The sequence below is a fragment of the Periophthalmus magnuspinnatus genome, chromosome 18 (assembly GCF_009829125.3).
Source record: "Periophthalmus magnuspinnatus isolate fPerMag1 chromosome 18, fPerMag1.2.pri, whole genome shotgun sequence".
Taxonomy (NCBI): domain Eukaryota; kingdom Metazoa; phylum Chordata; class Actinopteri; order Gobiiformes; family Gobiidae; genus Periophthalmus; species Periophthalmus magnuspinnatus.
Window position 1 is genome coordinate 860,365 of NC_047143.1, and position 20,814 is coordinate 881,178.

Below are 20,814 nucleotides of genomic sequence, written 5' to 3' on the forward strand. Positions count from 1 at the left end.
TCAGAAGTGATACACATTATAGTTTGTAATTGATCATTTATCTATTATTCCCTCGCCTCCTTCGCGGTCGCTCCGCTCGCTCTCGTCAAAGTCTCATGGGGGGAAGCTCAACTGTGCATGGTCCATGGGCAGGACAGGATGTACCAAGCTGCTAAAGGCTAAACTCGTGACAAGCACCATTGAGCACAGCCCATTGACTTTAAGGGGCAGCCATGTTTAGGCCCCAGCGCTTTGCCAAGACCCAGACCAAGACTAGGACCAGGACTAAAACCAGGACCAACACCAAGAAAAAAAACAACAACAAAGAAACATGAAAATGTGAGATCAGACTTTTACCTGAACACTTCACCTCCACATCCCAGGAAGAGGAGTATGAATCATAGACACAGTCTCTCACTGCAGACGTCTCCACACAGTGAGATAAGACCAACCACACTGGACTCTGTGGAAAATCATTTCTCTCTTCTCCATAAACAGCAGAACCACAGTCCAGGTCTCTGCACACAGCAGCTGTGTGCTCCAGGAGCCAGAGTCCATAGGGCGCCACCCGTCTCCACTCTCCTCTGTGTCTCACCTCCAGAGTCCCAGCACAGCGACTGGCCCCTCCCACCAGCCTGAGATCTGAACAGAGAAGAGACAGAGTGAAGCCCCGCCCCTTTACATGAGCAGGTGAGGCCCCGCCCCTTTACCTGAGCAGGTGAGGTTGACAGCGGCTCCAGAGGAGCAGGTCTCTGAGCCGGAGCGGGGACAGTCCATCAGAGCAGACTCATGGCCCTCACAGTGGAACGTCTGCCTCAGAGGAGAGAGCGCCCCCTGGAGGAGAGAGGGAGCCCCACAGCCCAGCTCCCTGCACAGCACCTCTGCCCCCTGCTGGTCCAAGGCCCCTTCACAGACCCAGGTCCAGGACTGGTCCCAGATCTGCACTGATCCTGAGCACAGACTGGGCCCCGAGACCAGACGCACCGAGTCTGTGGACACACATGTGTGACATCACCGCTCTGAGCCAATAGGACACACACAGGGCTGTGACATCACCGCTCTGAGCCAATAGGACACACACAGGGCTGTGACATCACCGCTCTGAGCCAATAGGACACACACAGGGCTGTGACATCACCGCTCTGAGCCAATAGGACACACACAGGGCTGTGACATCACCGCTCTGAGCCAATAGGACGCACACAGGGCTGTGACATCACCGCTCTGAGCCAATAGGACACACACAGGGCTGTGACATCACCGCTCTGAGCCAATAGGACACATGCTGCCTGATCATGTTTTTAGCGTCTCTCTGGGTTTAGACTTTAGCCGTTTCTCCCTGATCACAGACTCTTTTTGGAGAGTTTCAAAGCTCACACACTTGGACTCGTCTCTGTGGCACTCTGTGTCCACCAGGACTGTCCTCCTCATGTCCAGAGACACACACAGAGGCCCCGCCCCCTCTGTATGATGCCCCGCCCCCTCTTTATGCGTGTGTGTGTTTGTGCAGACGTGCTCGCTGAGAGAGACTATGAAAAAACATCAGAGAAACATAAAAATGTGTGATCAGACTTTTACCTGAACACTTCACCTCCAGACCCCAGGAAGAGGAGGATGAACCATCGACACAGTCTCTCACTCCAGACTTCTTCTTCACACAGTCAGATGAGACTCTCCACACTGGACTCTTTGGAAAATCATTTCTCTCTTCTCCATAAACAGCAGAGCCACAGTCCAGGTCTCTGCACACAGCAGCTGTGTCCTCCAGGACCCAGTGTCCATCGGGCGCCACCCGTCTCCACTCTCCTCTGAGTCTCACCTCCACAGTCCCAGCACAGCGACTGGCCCCTCCCACCAGCCTGAGCTCTGAACAGACAAGAGACAGAGTGAACCCCGCCCCTTTACCTGAGCGGTGAGGCCCCGCCCCTTTACTTGAGCAGTGAGGCCCCGCCCCTTTACCTCTGTATCTCCTCCCTTTCTTACTGTAGCAGTAAAACAACAGTTCAATTTTGTGGCAGAGTGGTTATCCTGCCTCCTCCCTCTCACCAGGAGGTTGTGGGTTAGACTCCTGATCTGAGTGGAGTGTGCATGTTCTCCCTGTGTTACTGTGGCAGAGTGGTTATCCTGGTGTGTGAGTGTCTTTACCTGAGCTGTTGTCTTCTGCCAGGAGCCCTGCACACACAAAAGTCACATCACAAAATGGCGGCTGTTGGTCACATGACACAGAGCTTCACACAAAATGGCAGTTGTTGGCCTCATTAAAGCCACAGGCTCGTTTCGTAATGTAGATTTTGTAATGTACATTTTTGTGTTTGTTTCAGTTACGCTGTTAAAGTCTTCATTAAACAAGAAAAGTACACCTTGTGTACGAAGCACTTTATTAAGTTCGCTACCTGTCTAGCTTCACAGAGTCACGTGTTGTGAGGGCAGCATAGAATGAGCCCCGCCCCTTTACCTGAGCAGTAAGGCCCCGCCCCTTTACCTGAGCAGGTGAGGTTGACAGCGGCTCCAGAGGAGCAGGTCTCTGAGCCGGAGCGGGGACAGTCCATCAGAGCAGACTCATGGCCCTCACAGTGGAACGTCTGCCTCAGAGGAGAGAGCGCCCCCTGGAGGAGAGAAGGAGCCCCACAGCCCAGCTCCCTGCACAGCACCTCTGCCCCCTGCTGGTCCAAGGCCCCTTCACAGACCCAGGTCCAGGACTGGTCCCAGATCTGCACTGATCCTGAGCACAGACTGGGCCCCGAGACCAGACGCACCGAGTCTGTGGACACACATGTGTGACATCATCACTCTGAGCCAATAGGACACACACAGGGCTGTGACATCACCGCTCAGACACCTGGTGCAGTCCTCCTGGTTTAGTCCTGGTTTAGTCCTGGTTCAGTCCTGGTTCAGTCCTGGTTTAGTCCTGGTTTAGTCCTGTTTTAGTCCTGGTTTAGTCCTGGTTCAATCCTGGTGCAGTCCTCCTGTTTAGTCCTGGTTTAGTCCTGGTTTAGTCCTGGTTCAGTCCTGGTTTAGTCCTGGTTCAGTCCTGGTTCAGTCCTGGTTCACTTGTTCCTAAACACGTGAGAATCTCTCTGTAGTTTTTCAGAGTAAACATGACAGACTTGAGTCTAAACTGGGCTCTTTGCTGCTGACAGAGCTAATCCTCCTGAACAGATTTAATCATGTTTTTAGCATCTCTCTGGGTTTAGACTTTAGCCGTTTCTCCCTGATCACAGACTCTTTTTGGAGAGTTTCAAAACTCACACACTTGGACTCGTCTCTGTGGCACACTATACTACACAGAGGCCCCGCACCACTTTGCGTGAGGACACGCCTCTTCTGTTTGTGTCTGTGTGTGTGTGTGTGTGTGTGTGTGTGTGGCTGAGAGAGAGTAGAAAACACATCTAAGAAACATAAAAATGTGAGATCAGACTTTTACCTGAACACTTCACCTCCAAACCCAAGGAAGAGGAAGAGTCTGAACCATCGACACATTCTTTCACTGCAGACTCCTTCTTCACACAGTCAGCAGAGACCAACCACATTGGAGTCTTTGGAAAATCATCTCTCTCTTCTCCATAAACAGCAGAGCCACAGTCCAGGTCTCTGCACACAGCAGCTGTGTTCTCCAGGTCCCAGAGTCCATAGGGCTCCACCCGTCTCCACTCTCCTCTGTGTCTCACCTCCACAGTCCCAGCACATCGACTGGCCCCTCCCACCAGCCTGAGCGGCGCTGAACAGACAAGAGACAGAGTGAGCCCCGCCCCTTTACCTGAGCAGTGAGGCCCCACCCCTTTACCTAAGCAGTGAGGCCCCGCCCCTTTACCTGAGCAGTGAGGCCCACCCCTTTACCTGAGCAGTGAGGCCCCGCCCCTTTACCTCTGTATCTCCTCCCTTTCTTACTGTGGCAGTAAAACAACAGTTCAATTTTGTGGCAGAGTGGTTATCCTGTGTCCTCCTCTCACCAGGAGGTTGTGGGTTAGACTCCTGATCTGAGTGGAGTGTGCATGTTCTCCCTGTGTTACTGTGGCAGAGTGGTTATCCTGGTGTGTGAGTGTCTTTACCTGAGCTGTTGTCTTCTGCCAGGAGCCCTGCACACACAAAAGTCACGTCACAAAATGGCGGTTGTTGGTCACATGACACAGAGCTTCACACAAAATGGCGGTTGTTGGGCTCATTAAAGCCACAGGCTCGTTTCATCAGTGTGATGGAAACAGGAAGTTCACTATGGCCCCGCCCGATCAGGCTGTGTTTGAGTTTGGTAACACTTTAATATTAATCAAATGTACATTTATTTACACAAGTGCTGAGACAGAGTTTCAGACACACACAAGCCCTTTCCACAGCACAGAATCCGCACTCATAAAAATCACAAACAACCTCCTCATGGCTGCTGATACCGGTTTACTCTCCATCCATCCATCCATCCATTTTCTTCCGCTTATCCGGGGCCGGGTCGCGGGGGCAGCAGTCTAAGCAGGGACTCCCAGACTTCCCTCACCCCGGACACGTCCTCCAGCTCCTCCGGTTTACTCTCCATCCTCCTCAATCTTATCTCCCACTGCCTTCTCCTCCGTAGACTATTCTCCATCAGTATCACTGACATCCCACTCACTTGGTTCACCTCATACCTCACCAAACACACATAGTACATTCATTTAAAATCACACACATCCAACACCTTCCCTCTATACGCTGGGTTCCCCCAGGGCTCTGTCCTGGGGCCCCTCCTTTTTATCATGTATATCCTCCCTCTTGGTTTAATCTTCCGTAAGCACAACATTCACTTTCACTGCTACGTGGATGACACCCAGCTCTACCTTTCCTCCAGGCCCTCATCATCTCTCCCACCATCCTCCCTTATCCTCTGCAGGAAATCAACACATGGTTCTCCACTAACTTTCTCATGCTAAACACTTCCAAAACAGACGTCCTCCTCGTAGACTCCTCATCCACTCTCTCCAAATCTAACAGCTTCTCAATCAACATCAACAACTCAACTGTCCATCCTTCCCCTCAGGTCAAGAGTCTGGGTGTCCTCCTCGACAGGACACTTTTCACTCACACATCAATAATGTCGCCCGGTCTGCATATTTCCACTTACGCAATATCTGTCGTCTTGGCCCCTCCCTCTCTCCTCACACCACTGCCGTTCTAGTTCACAGCCTTGTAACTTCCTGCATTGATTACTGTAACTCTCTTCTCTTTGGTCTCCCCAATAAATCCGTCCAGAAACTGCAGCTCCTTCAGACTCTGCAGCCCGGGTCATAACACGGACCCCCACTGTCCACCACATCAGCCCCGTCCTACAACAACTCCACTGGCTCCCCATAAAACAGAGAATTAACTTCAAAATCGTAACTACCACCTTCAAAGCAACACACAACCTCGCTCCTTCACACATATCTGACCTTCTCCACATCGCTGCTCCTGCCTCTCCGCTCCTCCTCCTCCTCTCTCCAGCTCACTGTCCCCTCTGCCCGACTTGTGACCACGGGGACCAGGGCTTTGATCCGCTCTGCCCCCCCAGCTCTGGAACTCTCTCCCTCCTGATCTCCGCACCTTAGACTCTCTTCAACTCTTCAAATCCAGACTCAAAACTCACCTGTTCAGACTGTCCTGTCTCTTGTAACAATCACACATATTTTATCAATGAGGGTTTTTTTGTCATGTTTTATTGTATTTGTATGTTTTTTATCAATTTTTTATCTGTTCAGTGTCCTCAGGTGTTTTGAAAGACGCTTATAAATAAAATGCATCACTATTATTATTATTATTATTATTAGTTCCCCTCAGACTGAAGCAGCTGCAGTGTGGGGCCAAAAGACACTTTGACAAATAAACAGAGGTGGAACAAGTACTCCATCTTGTTACTTAAGTAAAAGTACAGACACCAGAGCAAACAAATACTCAAGTAAAAGTATCACATGAAAACACACTCTTTGTAGAGCGTCTAACCCAGGACTTGTCAAAGTTACTCTAAGGTCATGATGTTGTTGAGTTTAGAACACATGTATTCAAACAGAATCAGAACCAAAGATATGGAACCAACCCTGACCCCTGACCCCTGACCTCTGACCCCTGACACCCTGACACCCTGACCCTAAGCCCTGACTCTAAGCCCTGCAGTGAAACGAGTTCATTCATCGAATCATCTGGACAAAGACCAGGATCCACAACAATAATGAGATTTAACAAATAGATGAAACCAGCTCATGAAGTCAGTCTGAAAAGAAGAAAAGTCCAGATATGTGTTTGAAAAGAAAGAGTGTGATGGAAATGAAACACTTTGTCCGTCATGTTTTATAGTAAATCTGTGTTAAAGTTTAGTGCAGAAAAAGAGCAGATCAGACGGCTCTTTCTGCTCCGTTTCATTCACGTCTCGTATGTTTCACTTTATGACACTGTTCATGTCTTTTTATAATTTAAGAAATAAATAAACGACAAACAAGTCACTTACCCAAAGTGTAGACGAACCAGACCAGGACCAGTGCCCCCAGAGCCATAACCAGGACTGAACCAGGACTGAACCAGGACTGAACCAGGACTGAACCAGGACTTAACCAGGACTGAACCAGGACTGAACCAGGACTGAACCAGGACCGAACCAGGACTGAACCAGGACTAGACCAGGACCGAACCAGGACTGAACCAGGACTGAACCAGGACCGAACCAGGACTGAACCAGGACCGAACCAGGACTGAACCAGGACCGAACCAGGACTGAACCAGGACTAAACCAGGACTAAACCAGGACTAAACCAGGACTGAACCAGGACTAAACCAGGACTGAGCAGGACTAGACCAGCGCTGTGACGTGTTTGAGAGTTTCCTGTTTTTTTAACACATTTTTATCGCTTCATCATTTGTGGTTTTCGTGCTAAAATTAAAAATTGTCATCAAACTGACTAAACCAGTCAGAGGAAACAAATTTAACATGAATATAAGCTCAGAAAAAAATCCTTTGCATAACAGGTCTAAATAAAATGTACACCATTCTTGACGCCTCGGTGTGAACGCACCATTAGAAATAAAACTCTGAGCAGTTCTAGATTAAAACAAAACTTTGAACAGTCTTTGAAGTTCTGTATCAAGATGATTATATTTGACTATTATTATTATTAGTTATTAATTCATTAATTATTATTTCATTAGTTGTTAGTTCATTATTAGTTCATTATTAGTTCATTAGTTGTTAGTTCATTATTAGTTCATTAGTTGTTACTTCATTATTAGTTCATTATTCGTTCATTAGTTGTTAGTTCATTATTAGTTCATTAGTTGTTAGTTCATTATTAGTTCATTATTAGTTCATTATTAGTTCATTAGTTGTTAGTTCATTATTAGTTCATTATTAGTTCATTAGTTGTTATTTCATTATTAGTTCATTATTACTTCATTATTAGTTCTTTCAGTATTGAAGGTTCAATTCAATTTATTTTTGTTGTGCCTAAAATCAGAGCAGCGTCGTCTCTTTGGGCTGAACATGAAAAATGATTTAACCAACAGAAAGTTAGAAAATCAACAATGAAACACAAAGAGAAAAGCAAATTAATCAGGAGACAGTGTGTCACTTTTTGGAGGCCTGACGTCACCTGTATGATTCCATGGAAAAATTAAAACCATACTTCAGAACATTTTCCATGGAGATAAATTTCATATCATAGTGTGGAAGATTTCCATGGAAACAAGAAGGCCCTCCCCCAGACCAAAGTCAGGTTTGTGGAGATGCAAGCCCCCTCACAGTAAGGAAGCACGTTAAGTAAATGTCGTAACGGGTGAGTGTAGCGGACCACAGGATGCAGACTCGGGGAATATTTACAGGATTTATTGTTGAAATGGGACAAGTACAAACAGAGGGTGATCCGGAGGTGAGCAGGTGAGCAGGAACACAGGAACACAGGAACCGAGGACATGAAGGGACAACAGGAAGACAGGCAGACCAGACGGGCGTAGGGCAGAGCGGGCAGGAGACATCCAGGGCCGGAGCACGACAGGAACACAGGGACGACAGGAACGCAGGCACGACAGGAACAAGTGAGGACGACAACGAACTCGCCCTGCGTGTCTTCTCCCATCTCCCTTTATCCACGGCAGGTGTGGTGATTAGCCAGATGGAGAGCAGGTGCGCGCGGGAGGAGCCGAGAGCTCCACCCAGCTCCAGGTACAAGCAGGTGAGGGAGGGGGAAGAGCACACAGGGAGGAAAACAAGAACAGAAAAGTCCACATCATGACAGTAAAATAATTTTTAGTGAAATAAAAACATCCACAATGAAAAAACAATTTTATTTTAGTCTGTTTTTGGCAAAAATGTTACAAACTGTGGCTTTTTATAAAATACTTTTACCTGTGTATTTTTCTGCCCCTGTTTCTGTACTTTTACTGAAGTAATTAAATGGAGTACTTCCTCCACCACTGATATTTGTATTGCGTTTACTGAACGTGTACTCTTTGTACTGCGTGTACTGCTTGTGTACTGTTTGCACTGCATGTGCAATGCATTTGTCCTGTGCATTCTGCATTTTTACTGTGTTTGTACTGCACTTGTACTGCATTTGTACTGTGTTTCTACTGCATTTGTACTGTTTGTACTGCATTTATACTGTTTGTACTGCGTTTGTACTATGTCTCAGTAGTCGAACCTTAGACTGTTTATATAAATGGACATAGCTAACCTGCTAGTGCCGCTTTCCAAACAGGAAGTGATCATGGAGCACACTGACAAAGGGCAGCCCTGGCGGAGTCCAACATGCACCGGGAACAGGTCTGACTTACTGCCGGCAATGCGAACACAGCTCCTGCTCCGGTCATACAGGGACCGGACAGCCCTTAGCAAAGAGCCCCGGACCCCATACTCCCAGAGCACTCCCCAAAGGACACCACGAGGGACACGGTCGAATGCCTTCTCCAAATCCACAAAACACATGTGGACTGGTTGGGCAAACTCCCATGAGCCCTCGAGGACCCGATGGAGAGTATAGAGCTGGTCCAGTGTTCCACGAGTGGGGCGAAAACCACACTGCTCCTCCTGAATCCGAGGTTCGACTATCGGTCGGATTCTCCTCTCCAGTCCCTGGAATAGACCTTACCGGGAAGGCTGAGGAGTGTGATTCCCCTGTAATTGGAACACACTCTCCGGTCCCCCTTCTTATACAGAGGGACCACCACTCCGGTCTGCCATTCCACAGGTACTGTCCCCGACCGCCACGCGATGTTGCAGAGACGTGTCAGCCAAGACAGTCCCACAACATCCAGAGACTTGAGGTACTCAGGACGGATCTCGTCCACCCTCGGAGCCTTGCCACCGAGGAGCTTGCCAACCACCTCAGTGACTTCAGCCAGGGTGATGGACGAGTCCGCCTCCGGGTCCCCAGTTTCTGCTTCCTCCTTGGAAGACGTGACAGTGGGATTGAGGAGATCCTCAAAGTATTCCTTCCACCGCCCGACAACATCCCCAGTCGAGGTCAGCAGCTCTCCACCCGCACTGTAAACAGTGTTGGTGAAGCACTGCTTCCCCCTCCTGAGGCGTCGGACGGTTTGCCAGAATCTCTTTGAGGCCGTCCGATAGTCCTCCTCCATGGCCTCCCCGAACTCCTCCCAACCCCGAGTTTTTGCCTCTGTGACTGCCCGAGCCGCAGCACGCTTGGCCCGCCGGTACTCATCAGCTGCCTCAGGAGTCCCACGAGCCAACAAGGCTCGATAGGACTTCTTCTTCAGCTTGACGGCATCCCTTACTTCCGGTGTCCACCACTGGGTTCGGGGATTGCCGCCGCGACAAGCACCACAGACCTTACGACCACAGCTACGAGCAGCCGCATCGACAATAGAGGTGGAGAACATGGCCCACTCGGAGTCCATGTCTCCAACCTCCCCCGGGATCAGGGAGAAGCTCTTCCGGAGGTGGGAGTTGAAGACTCCCCTGACAGAGGGCTCCGCCAGACGTTCCCAGCAGACCCTCACAATGCACTTGGGCCTGCTAGGTCTGTCCGGCTTCCTCCTCCGCCAGCGGATCCAACTCACCACCAGGTGGTGATCAGTTGACAGCTCAGCCCCTCTCTTCACCCGAGTGTCCAAGACACGCGGTCGGAGGTCAGATGACACGACAACAAAGTCGATCATCGACCTCCGACCTAGAGTGTCCTGGTGCCATGTGCACCGATGGACACCCTTGTGCTCGAACATGGTGTTTGTTATGGACAAGCTGTGACTAGCACAGAAGTCCAATAACAAAACACCTTTCGGGTTCAGATTGGGGAGGCCGTTCCTCCCAATCACGCCCCTCCAAGTGTCACTGTTGTTACCCACATGGGCGTTGAAGTCCCCCAGGAGAACAACGGAGTCCCCGGTTGGTGCACTGTCTAGTACCCCTCCCAGGGACTCCAAGAAGGCCGGGTACTCTACACTGCTGTTTGGCCCGTAGGCCGACACAACAGTGCGAGACCTGTCCCCGACCCAAAGGCGCAGGGACGCGACCCTCTTGTTCACCGGTGTGAACCCCAACACACAGCGGCTGAGCTGTGGGGCAATGAGCAAGCCCACACCAGCTCGCCGCCGCTCCCTGCGGGCAACGCCAGAGAAATGGAGAGTCCAACCCCTCTCAAGAAGTTGGGTTCCAGAGCCCAAGCTGTGCGTGGAGGTGAGGCCGACTATATCTAGCCGGTAACACTCAACCTCCCGCACAAGCTCAGGCTCCTCCCCCCCCAGCGAGGTGACATTCCACATCCCCAGAGCTAGTCTCCATGTCCGGAGATCCGGTCGTCGAGGTCCCTGCCCTCGACTGCCGCCCGGATCTCTCCACACCCGCCCCTCATGGCTCCTCCCGCAGGTGGTGGGTCCACGGGAGGACGGCCCCACGTCGTTCCTTCGGGTTGGGCCCGACCGGGCCCCATGGGGAAAGGCCCGGCCACCAGGCGCTCGCTGCCGAGCACCCACCCCAGGCCTGGCTCCAGGGTGGGGCCCCGGTAACGCCAGTCCGGGCGACGTAACTGGCCTTGTTCTTTTTCTCTTCATGGGGGGCTTCTGAACCGCTCTTAGTCAGACCCGTCTCCCAGGACCTGTTTGCCATGGGTGACCCTACCAGGGGCATGAAGCCCCCGACAACATAGCTCCCAGGATCATTCGGGTGCTCAAACCCCTCCACCACGTTAAGGTGGCGGTTCGGGGAGGGGCGCCTGAAGACTTATGCAGACAAAGTCTCAGTCTTGATCCTGTTAGATCCGAGTGTTTCCTTTGTAAAAGGATCCCATGATCCACAGTGTCAGAGACTAGAGGACTGGGAGGGCATCTGTGGTACTGCACTAAACTGGTTCAAGTCCTATTTAGAAAACAGGGAGTACTTTGTTGAAATTGGAAAATATATATCAGATAAAATGTGTGTCCAGTCTCTCTCTCTAAAACCTTCAAATCAGGCGAGAAATCAAGGGGTAATAATGGACTCAGAACTTTAACTGTCACATCAAATCAGTAACATCTGCAGCTTTTTACATCTAAAAACATGTCAAACATCAAAGGTAAACTGTCAAAGTCAGACTTAGAGAGACTTATCCTGCATTTGTCTCCAGTAGGTTAGACGACTGTAACGTCCTGCTCACTGGCCTCTCCAAACGAGCCTTAAGACAGAACAGAACATCCAGAACACTGCTGCTCGGGTCTGACTAGAACCAGGAAGAACAAGCACATAAGTCCTGTGCTCAGGTCTCTGGCTCCTGTAGCTCAAAGAATATACTTTAAAGCAGCTCTGCTTGTGTATAAGTCTCTCCATGGCCTTGGTCCAAAGTACATCTCCGACATGTTAGTGCCATATGAACCATCTCACACTCTGAGGACTTCAGGGACCGGCCTCCTGCTGGTCCAGAGTCAGGACTAAACATGAGGAATCAGTGTTTCAGTTTTATGCAGTTAAAACCTGGAACATTCTTCCTGAAGATGTGAGACGGACTCGACTTTGACAATGTTTAAATCCAGGCTCTGTTCTGTTTATCTGTGCAGACGACTGAAAGGTTTTTATTTTGCCTCTTCTCTTTTAATGTTTATTTTATGATGATTTTTTGTGATTGTTTATGTTTAATTTGTTTGATTTTAATGTTTTTCCTATTCTGTAAAGCACTTTGAATTACTTTGCCTACTGTGTGTACTGTGTACTGTGTGTACTGTGTGTACTGTGTGCACTGTGTACTGTGTGTACTGTGTGTACTGTGTGCACTGTGTACTGTGTGTACTGTGTGTACTGTGTGTACTTCATGTTTGCAGCTGCAGCAGTTTCTTATCTTCACACTATCAAAGTGCAGGAGTGTGACTTTCTTTCCATCACATTAAAGTGACACAAACACGTCAAAAACTCAACCTCCACAGGGGTCAAAGTACTTTTATATTTCCTAGTACTATTCATTACTATTAGTAATAGTGATATGATGGACTAGTCCTGGTCTAGTCCTGATCTAGTCCTGGTCTGGTCCTGGTCTGGTCCTGGTCTGGTCCTGGTCCTGGTCTGGTCTGGTCCTGGTCTGTTCCTGGTCTGGTCTGGTCTGGTCCTGGTCTGGTCTGGTCTGGTCCTGGTCTGGTCCTGGTCTGGTCCTGGTCTAGTCCTGGTCTGGTCTTAGAAGTATGGTCTTGTCCTAGTCTGGTCTTAGTCTGGTTTTAAACTGGTCTCTCGTAGGATCTCTCAGCTGTGTGGACTTCACGATGAGGCAAACTTCATCTTCAGAAACGCCTGGTCCTACCTGGTCATCATCAACAACATCTCCCAACTGGAAAACGTCTGAAATCAACTCTCTGGGTTTACAGCATAGACTGTGTAGACACTGCCTGGACAAAGAAAGTCTCCACCTGGATTTAACTAAACAAACAGGTACAAATAGAGCCTCCTGCAGTCGGTCCGGTCGAGGTTCAGCATCAGTCTGTGCTCAAAGAATGAGGTCAGCTGACACCTGAATATACTGAATGACCAGGTTATTCCATCAGTGGATTTTTGGGCATATTCCAAGACGACAATGTCAGGATTCATCGGGCTCAAATTGTGACAGAGTGGATCAGGAGCAGAGACGTCATTTTCACACATGGATCGTCCACCACAGAGTCCAGACCTTAACCCCATTGAGAATCTTTGGGATGTTCTGGAGAAGCTTTGTGCAGCGTCAGACTCGACCATCATCAGTGCAAGAGCTGAAGATTAATGCAACACTGGATGGAAATGAATCTTGTGACGTTGAAGAAGCAAAATCCAAACAATGCCACAGCGAATGTGACGTGATCAAAGATAAAGGAACAACCAAATATTAGACTGTGGGACATTTTTTTTAGTGGCGACTTTGTTTTTGTTTTTTGACCAGGCAGTGTAAGTGGACAGAGATAACCTTCTAGCCGCCATGTTCCAAATCGCTCATGGGCGCGTCAGGATCGAAAACAAATGTAGGCAGCACATGTTTAGCTACTGGAAATAAAACACATGTCATTGTTTTAGACGGATATTCAGACGAGTATAAACACCTGAGCTCTGTTTAGTTTCCAAAAAACTTTCCAATTATTATTTTCAATATAAACGTATGGGCTCTTGGGGGCCCTCTGGTGGCCTCGGGGCCCTTAGCAGCTGCTTAGTCTGGGCCGGCCCAGGCTGATGGACTCTCATGTGGCTCATGGTGTTTGAGGTGAATGATGCGCGGTGCATAAGAACAAGACCAACCTAAAAGTGAAGGAAACTGAACTAAATGTAGTGCCACTGGGGGGCGCTCCACAGAGCCACTAACATATTTATTTATTTTTATTTTACCTTTATTTTACCAGGCAAAACATTAAGAACAAATTCTTATTTACAATGATGGCCTGGGCCAGAGCAGCCAAGGGAAGAGGAGTTAACACAATTAGACTCACATCATTTCATTAAAACATAAAACAAACATTTACATCTGTCACTAAAACTCTCCTTTCATATCATTAGTAAAACATTTACACATGTCTTTAAAAATTACCTTCAGTTTACATTTAAAAGCAGAAGGAGAAATGAAGGAGTCCAGTTTAAGTGAGCTTTGAGCCAAATTCCAATCATTAGCAGCGTCGAAATGACATGAGGCCAAGAAAAGACCTAGACTTAGGAACTTTCAGTTTGATGAGCTGTGAGGACCGAGTGTTGTATCTGGAGGGAGACTCTTGTACGAGCAGCTGACTTAGATAAGAAGGTGTGAGCCCTCGCATGGTTTTATAGACAAACATAAGCCAATGCATATTTCGGCGAGACTGCAGTGAGGGCCAGTTCACCTGAGTGTACAGCAGACAGTATGTAAAAATGACTTTAGTTTGTCCTCTCCTTTCTCCCTCACATTGAAAACGATATTTTCAGGGATAGACTTTGACTTAACAGGACCAAACCTCAGACAGAAATGTGAAGAACCAAAACTGTGTTGATTCTGTGACGTCAAAGACATTTTGTGGAAAACCTTATATTTTGAACCTGCTCACTTGATGATGTCATTTAAAGTGCGTTTATTGTTGTTAAAAATCAATCCTGACTCTTCTCTGATTCTTTTCCTTCCACAGCCTGAAATATGTTGGTTTTAAAGTGAGTGCATTGAGCTGAAGGTGCAAATATAATGCTAACACTGTTATTATTCTAAAAACGATAGCAAAAGGTAAAGTTTAAATCTGTCAACTGGACAAATCGTTGTAGGGGTGAAGACGTTTCTCTGCTCATCCAAGTCTCTTCTTCAGTTCTGGTCAGATGCTGGTGGCCACGACCTTATATCTGTCTGAGGGGAGGGGCTAACTACACTGAAACTGTAAACAGCTATTGTCTCCAGTTTCAGCTGAAACTGCCCTATTCAGCCCTTAAGGACCCTGATATTGTTCTCATTGTTCTGGGTCTGAGGATGGAGTTGTAGACGGGGGACAGATTATGTCTCATGACCCTATTTCTGTTTAAGGAAGGATTCTCTTTCCTAACAAAAATAGCTTCTTTAACTCCTCCCTCAAACCATTTATTTTCTGTGGCTCAGATCTGAACTTCATTGTCTTCAAAGGAGTGGTTAGTGTCTTTGAGATGGAGATGGACAGCAGACTGTGGTCCTGAGCTGTTCTCTCTCAGTGTTGGTTCATTCTCTTATGGACCAGTGTGACGCTCACTGCACTCTTCACTTCACTGAATGGAGTAGACACATTACTTTGTTTGTGGCTCTGGGTTTTGTCCTTTAGGTGAACCAGTTTTTGTCTTAAAGTGTTTGTAGGTTTGAAAAAGACAAGTGTTTCAAGACTCCTCTGGTGGGCAACACGCAGCACCATATTGAGAACTCAGCTGTATTTGTGACAAAATCAAGCATCTCCAATTTGATCCGGATGAGACCACGGTTTCATCTGATGTGACGTCTCTTTTCACTCATATCCCCACATCAGTAGCGGTGGAGGCTGCAAAGAGGAGGCTACTGCAGGATACTAAGCTAAAACAGAGAACTAAACTGACAAGTAGACTAAAGTTGACAGATTTTAACTTCGCCTTTGCTGTGGATCAGACCTGGACGACTGAGGGTTTACACAAATAATATAAAAAACAAACAGATACTAACTGAAGAGTGAATATAGCCAATAATAATTTTGTCATTTTTCCAAATTTGTGTTCTCATTCACACTATTGTTACTCACGTGTATAAGTACATTTCATTTTATACCATGTAAATGTTATATAGTCTGTATAAAGAAGTGGACTATGTGTGACGTCACCCTCAGCATTTGGCTCCAGTCAAATGAAGCTCATCGAGGCGAGCAGTTACAGGGGGCAATTTGGAGCCGAGTTCCGCATTTGGAATACTGACCATGAGTATCATAGCAAATAAGAACCGATCCGGAGGGAGGCTGTTGAAGGTAACGTCCCCCCCCGCCCGGATCTCTGGTCTAGCAGGGAGCAGGCTCTTACCAACACTGTCAATCAAACCTGTTGTTAACACGAGTGGGAGTGACCTTGGGGAAAGAAGGCACCTGATTTGTTAAATGTTTTATTTGTGTGTATTATAACTCATTTCTTACATTTATTTTGAAAATCCACAGGTATGTGTGATACAGACCTTTATTACACATTTATTAAACATATTGGAGTTATTCTTATTCATGGAGTTATAAGGATAATATGGACACATGCATATGTAATATCTCTATGGAACACACACGTACCAGGCCGTTTAACCAAAGTACCAGAGTAACTCCAGGACACAAGTTTAAATACACAAAAGAGTCTCTAAAAACATGAGGATTCAAACAGTTTATCAAACATCAACAAAAGTACATTATACCAAAATAAACACAAAAGAATGATGATAAAAAGTGTAACTGACCCTAGAGTGTAACTGACCCTAGAGTGTGATTAAACATAACAGACACAATCACATGATTTAAGTCACTCTGTATTTACATAAATGTATTGAACATCCAGGAGCTCACATCTGAAATGCTCCAAGTCCAGGTCCTCAGGTCCTCTCTCTAGCGCCCCCCTCTGGCCCGGACCTGAATCAACAGAACACAGCACATCAGCAGGTGACAAAAGAAAGTCTAAACGCAAACAATGTCTAAACCAGGACTAACCCAAGTCTAAACCAAGTATGCAGTTCGAAAGTAGGTCTAACCCAGGTCGAAACCATCACTAAATCAGATCTAAACCAGGTCTACCCCGGGTCTAAAGGTGCAGTACCTTGCAGTAGTAGTAGTACATTGGAAGGATGTAGAGGAGCTTCAACAGTAGAATGACCAGGACTCTGATGATCAGGTCTGAGACTGGAGCTGCAACACAAAAGACCCAGATCAGTCCAGACCAAGACCAGGACAAGGACCAAGACCAAGACCAGGACGAAGACCAGGACCAGGACCAAGACCAGGACCAAGACAAGGACAAGGACAAGGAACAAAGCCAGAAGTAGGACAAAGACCAGGATCAAGACCAGAGCCACGACCAAGACAAAGGCCAGAACCAGGACCATGACAAGCACCGAGACCAAGACCCTCACATGACCCTGTGTGACCCTCACATGACCCTGTGTGACCCTCACATGACCCTGTGTGACCCTCACATGACCCTGTGTGACCCCTGACCCTCACATGAGGCTGTTGCTGGACGTACCTCCCAGAGAGAGCTGGAGGCTGGGGCTCTGAGAGGAGAAGTTGTGGTTGAACACATGCAGGTGGTAAACACAGGTGTAGTTTCCTTTGTGGGCGGAGCCAGTGTCAGAGAACAGGAAGTGTGCGGAGTGATTGACAGCGGGCAGGGTGTGGTTCTGACCGAGGGGCGCAGTGGGAGAGAGGAGCTGGAAGGAGCCTCCCGGGTACTGTGGCTCCACAGAGCATTTGACCCTGAACTTTGACCCCAGCAGCACCCGGACCCCCTGTGGCCGGGCCTGGGAAGCCCCGTCAGACACAGACAGAGAGATGACCGGACGATTCAGTAAGTCTGTGGAGAGAGATGATTGGACAGTTCAGTCTGTGGAGAGAGATGATTGGACAGTTCAGTCTGTGGAGAGGAGTGTGTGTGACACAGAGGAGTGGACATCACACATTTTACACCTGACAGTTCCCTGGAGCAACTAGAAAAAAACATCTGAGAAACATAAAAATGTGAGATCAGACTTTTACCTGAACACACCACCTCCAGACCCAAGGAAGAGGAAGAGTCTGAACCATCAACACATTCTCTCACTGCAGACTTCTTCTTCACACAGTCAGCAGAGACCAGCCACACTGGACTCTGTGGAAAATCATCTCTCTCTTCTCCATAAACAGCAGAGCCACAGTCCAGGTCTCTGCACACAGCAACTGTGACCTCCAGGACCCAGAATCCATTGGGCTGCACCCGTCCCCACTGTCCTCTATGTCTCACCTCCACAGTCCCAGCACAGCGACTGGCCCCTCCCACCAGCCTGAGCGGCTCTGAACAGACAAGAGACAGAGTGAGCCCCGCCCCTTTACCTGAGCAGTGAGGCCCCGCCCCTTTACCTGAGCAGTTAGGCCCCGCCCCTTTACCTGAGCAGGTGAGGTTGACAGCGGCTCCAGAGGAGCAGGTCTCTGAGCCGGAGCGGGGACAGTCCATCAGAGCAGACTCATGGCCCTCACAGTGGAACGTCTGCTTCAGAGGAGAGAGCGCCCCCTGGAGGAGAGAAGGAGCCCCACAGCCCAGCTCCCTGCACAGCACCTCTGCCCCCTGCTGGTCCAAGGCCCCTTCACAGACCCAGGTCCAGGACTGGTCCCAGATCTGCACTGATCCTGAGCACAGACTGGGCCCCGAGACCAGACGCACCGAGTCTGTGGACACACATGTGTGACATCACCGCTCTGAGCCAATAGGACACACACAGGGCTGTGACATCACCGCTGTGACACCTGGTGCAGTCCTCCTGTTTAGTCCTGGTTTAGTCCTGGTTTAGTCCTGGTTCAGTCCTGGTTTAGTCCTGGTTCAGTCCTGGTTCAGTCCTGGTTTAGTCCTGGTTCACTTGTTCCTAAACACGTGAGAATCTCTCTGTAGTTTTTCAGAGTAAACATGACAGACTTGAGTCTAAACTGGGCTCTTTGCTGCTGACAGAGCTAATCCTCCTGAACAGATTTAATCATGTTTTTAGCGTCTCTCTGGGTTTAGACTTTAGCCGTTTCTCCCTGATCACAGACTCTTTTTGGAGAGTTTCAAACCTCACACACTTGGACTCGTCTCTGTGGCACTCTGTGTCCACCAGGACTGTCCTCCTCATGTCCAGAGACACACACAGAGGCCCCACCCGCTCTGTGTGAGGACACGCCCCATCTGTGTGAGGCCCCGCCCCCTCTCTGTGTGCGTGTGTTGCAGTGGAGTGTGTTCTTTGTGTGCACAGGCTCAGGGTGATTTAAACTCTAATAGAACGCCACATATTTTACACCTGATGCTCCTCTGGAGCAACTGGAAAAGAACTTAAGAAACATAAAAATGTGAGATCAGACTTTTACCTGAACAGGTCACCTTCAAACCCGAGGAAGAGGAGAAGGATGAAGTATAGACACATTCTCTCACTGCAGACTTCTTTTTCTCACATTCAGGCGAGACAGTCCACACTGGACTCTCTGGAAAATCATCTCTCTCTTCTCCATAAACAGCAGAGCCACAGTCCAGGACTCTGCACACATCAGCTGTGTCCTCCAGGAACCAGAATCCAGAGATCCTCACCCGTCTCCACTCTCCTCTGTGTCTCACCTCCACAGTCCCAGCACAGCGACTGGCCCCTCCCACCAGCCTGAGCGGCTCTGAACAGACAAGAGACAGAGTGAGCCCCGCCCCTTTACCTCAGCAGTGAGGCCCCACCCCTTTACCTGAGCAGTGAGGCCCCGCCCCTTTACCTGAGCAGTGAGGCCCCGCCCCTTTACCTGAGCAGTGAGGCCCCGCCCCTTTACCTGAGCAGTGAGGCCTGTTGTGGAAAAATTACAGTTGTAGATGAAAAGTAATCCATTTACGAAGCTCGGTGAGTTTTGCAATACAGGAAAAAAGGTTTATTGTTTGTTACAGCAGCTACAGACAGGACCGGGCCCAGGCCTGCCCTGGACACAGACTGGGAGCCTCCCGGCCTCTCCCCCAGTTCCTCTCTCTGTCTAAATCCAAGTCTCAACAACCCAACCACCCACCCAACCAACCACCCTGAGCATCTGAGCTCTGACTATTTTATACCAGAATGACAATAATACATACATTTCAAAGCAGAGTGACTTTTGTTTCACACCAGTGAGATAATGAACTTTTACACTTAGACAGAACAACAGCGAGTTTCCTGTGGGATGGAGACAGAGCTTCACACATGTTAATGTCTGGTCTGGGTCTGGCAGACTGACACAGATCAAATGCTTTTTAAATACACAACATGACTATACTTAAATTTCTATCACAGGCCCCACCCGTTTACCTGAGCAATGAGCCCCGCCCCTTTACCTGAGCAGTGAGGCCACGCCCCTTTACCTCAGCACTGAGGCCCCGCCCCTTTACCTGAGCAGGTGAGGTTGAGAGCAGCTCCAGAGGAGCAGGTCTCTGAGCCGGAGCGGGGACAGTCCATCAGAGCAGACTCATGGCCCTCACAGTGGAACGTCTGCCTCAGAGGAGAGAGCGCCCCCTGGAGGAGAGAAGGAGCCCCACAGCCCAGCTCCCTGCACAGCACCTCTGCCCCCTGCTGGTCCAAGGCCCCTTCACAGACCCAGGTCCAGGACTGGTCCCAGATCTGCACTGATCCTGAGCACAGACTGGGCCCCGAGACCAGACGCACCGAGTCTGTGGACACACATGTGTGACATCACCGCTCTGAGCCAATAGGACACACACAGGGCTGTGACATCACCACTCTGAGCCAATAGGACACACACAGGGCTGTGACATCACCGCTCTGAGCCAATAGGACACATGCTGCCTAATCATGTTTTTATCGTGTCTCTGGGTTTAGACTTTAGCCGTTTGTCCCTGATCACAGACTCTTTTTGAAGAGTTTCAAAATTCACACACTTGGACTCGTCTCTGTGGCACTCTGTGTCCACCAGGACTGTCCTCCTCATGTCCAGAGACACACGCAGAGGCCCCGCCCCCTCTGTGCGAGGACACGCCCTCTTTGTGTGTGTGTGTGATGCAGAGGAGTGTGTTCTTTGTGTGCACAGGGTCAGGCTGATCTAAACTCTATTTGGACTTTACACATTTTACACCTGACAGTTCCCTGGAGCAACTAGAAAAAAACATCTGAGAAACATAAAAATTTGAGATCAGACTTTTACCTGAACACTTCACCTCCAGACCTGAGAAAAGTGATTCTGAATTATAGACACAGTCTCTCACTGCAGACTTCTTCTCACAGGTAGGTGAGACTCTCCACACTGGACTCTGTGGAAAATCAC

At 48.8% G+C, this 20,814-nt stretch overlaps 1 protein-coding gene across 1 annotated transcript in view; it reads right to left on the reverse strand.

Moving 5' to 3' along the window:
- Window positions 1–20,814, reverse strand: part of LOC129457129 (scavenger receptor cysteine-rich type 1 protein M130-like) — a 50,603-nt gene that overhangs the window by 23,531 nt on the left and 6,258 nt on the right. The window contains exons 6-11 of the mRNA XM_055229213.1: window positions 18,965–19,194; window positions 17,950–18,232; window positions 5,207–5,217; window positions 1,558–1,843; window positions 690–968; window positions 337–621 (exon numbers count right to left, since the gene is read on the reverse strand). Of these exons, the coding sequence (XP_055085188.1) occupies window positions 337–621; window positions 690–968; window positions 1,558–1,843; window positions 5,207–5,217; window positions 17,950–18,232; window positions 18,965–19,194 (1,374 nt within the window). The remainder of the gene's footprint in view (window positions 1–336; window positions 622–689; window positions 969–1,557; window positions 1,844–5,206; window positions 5,218–17,949; window positions 18,233–18,964; window positions 19,195–20,814) is intronic.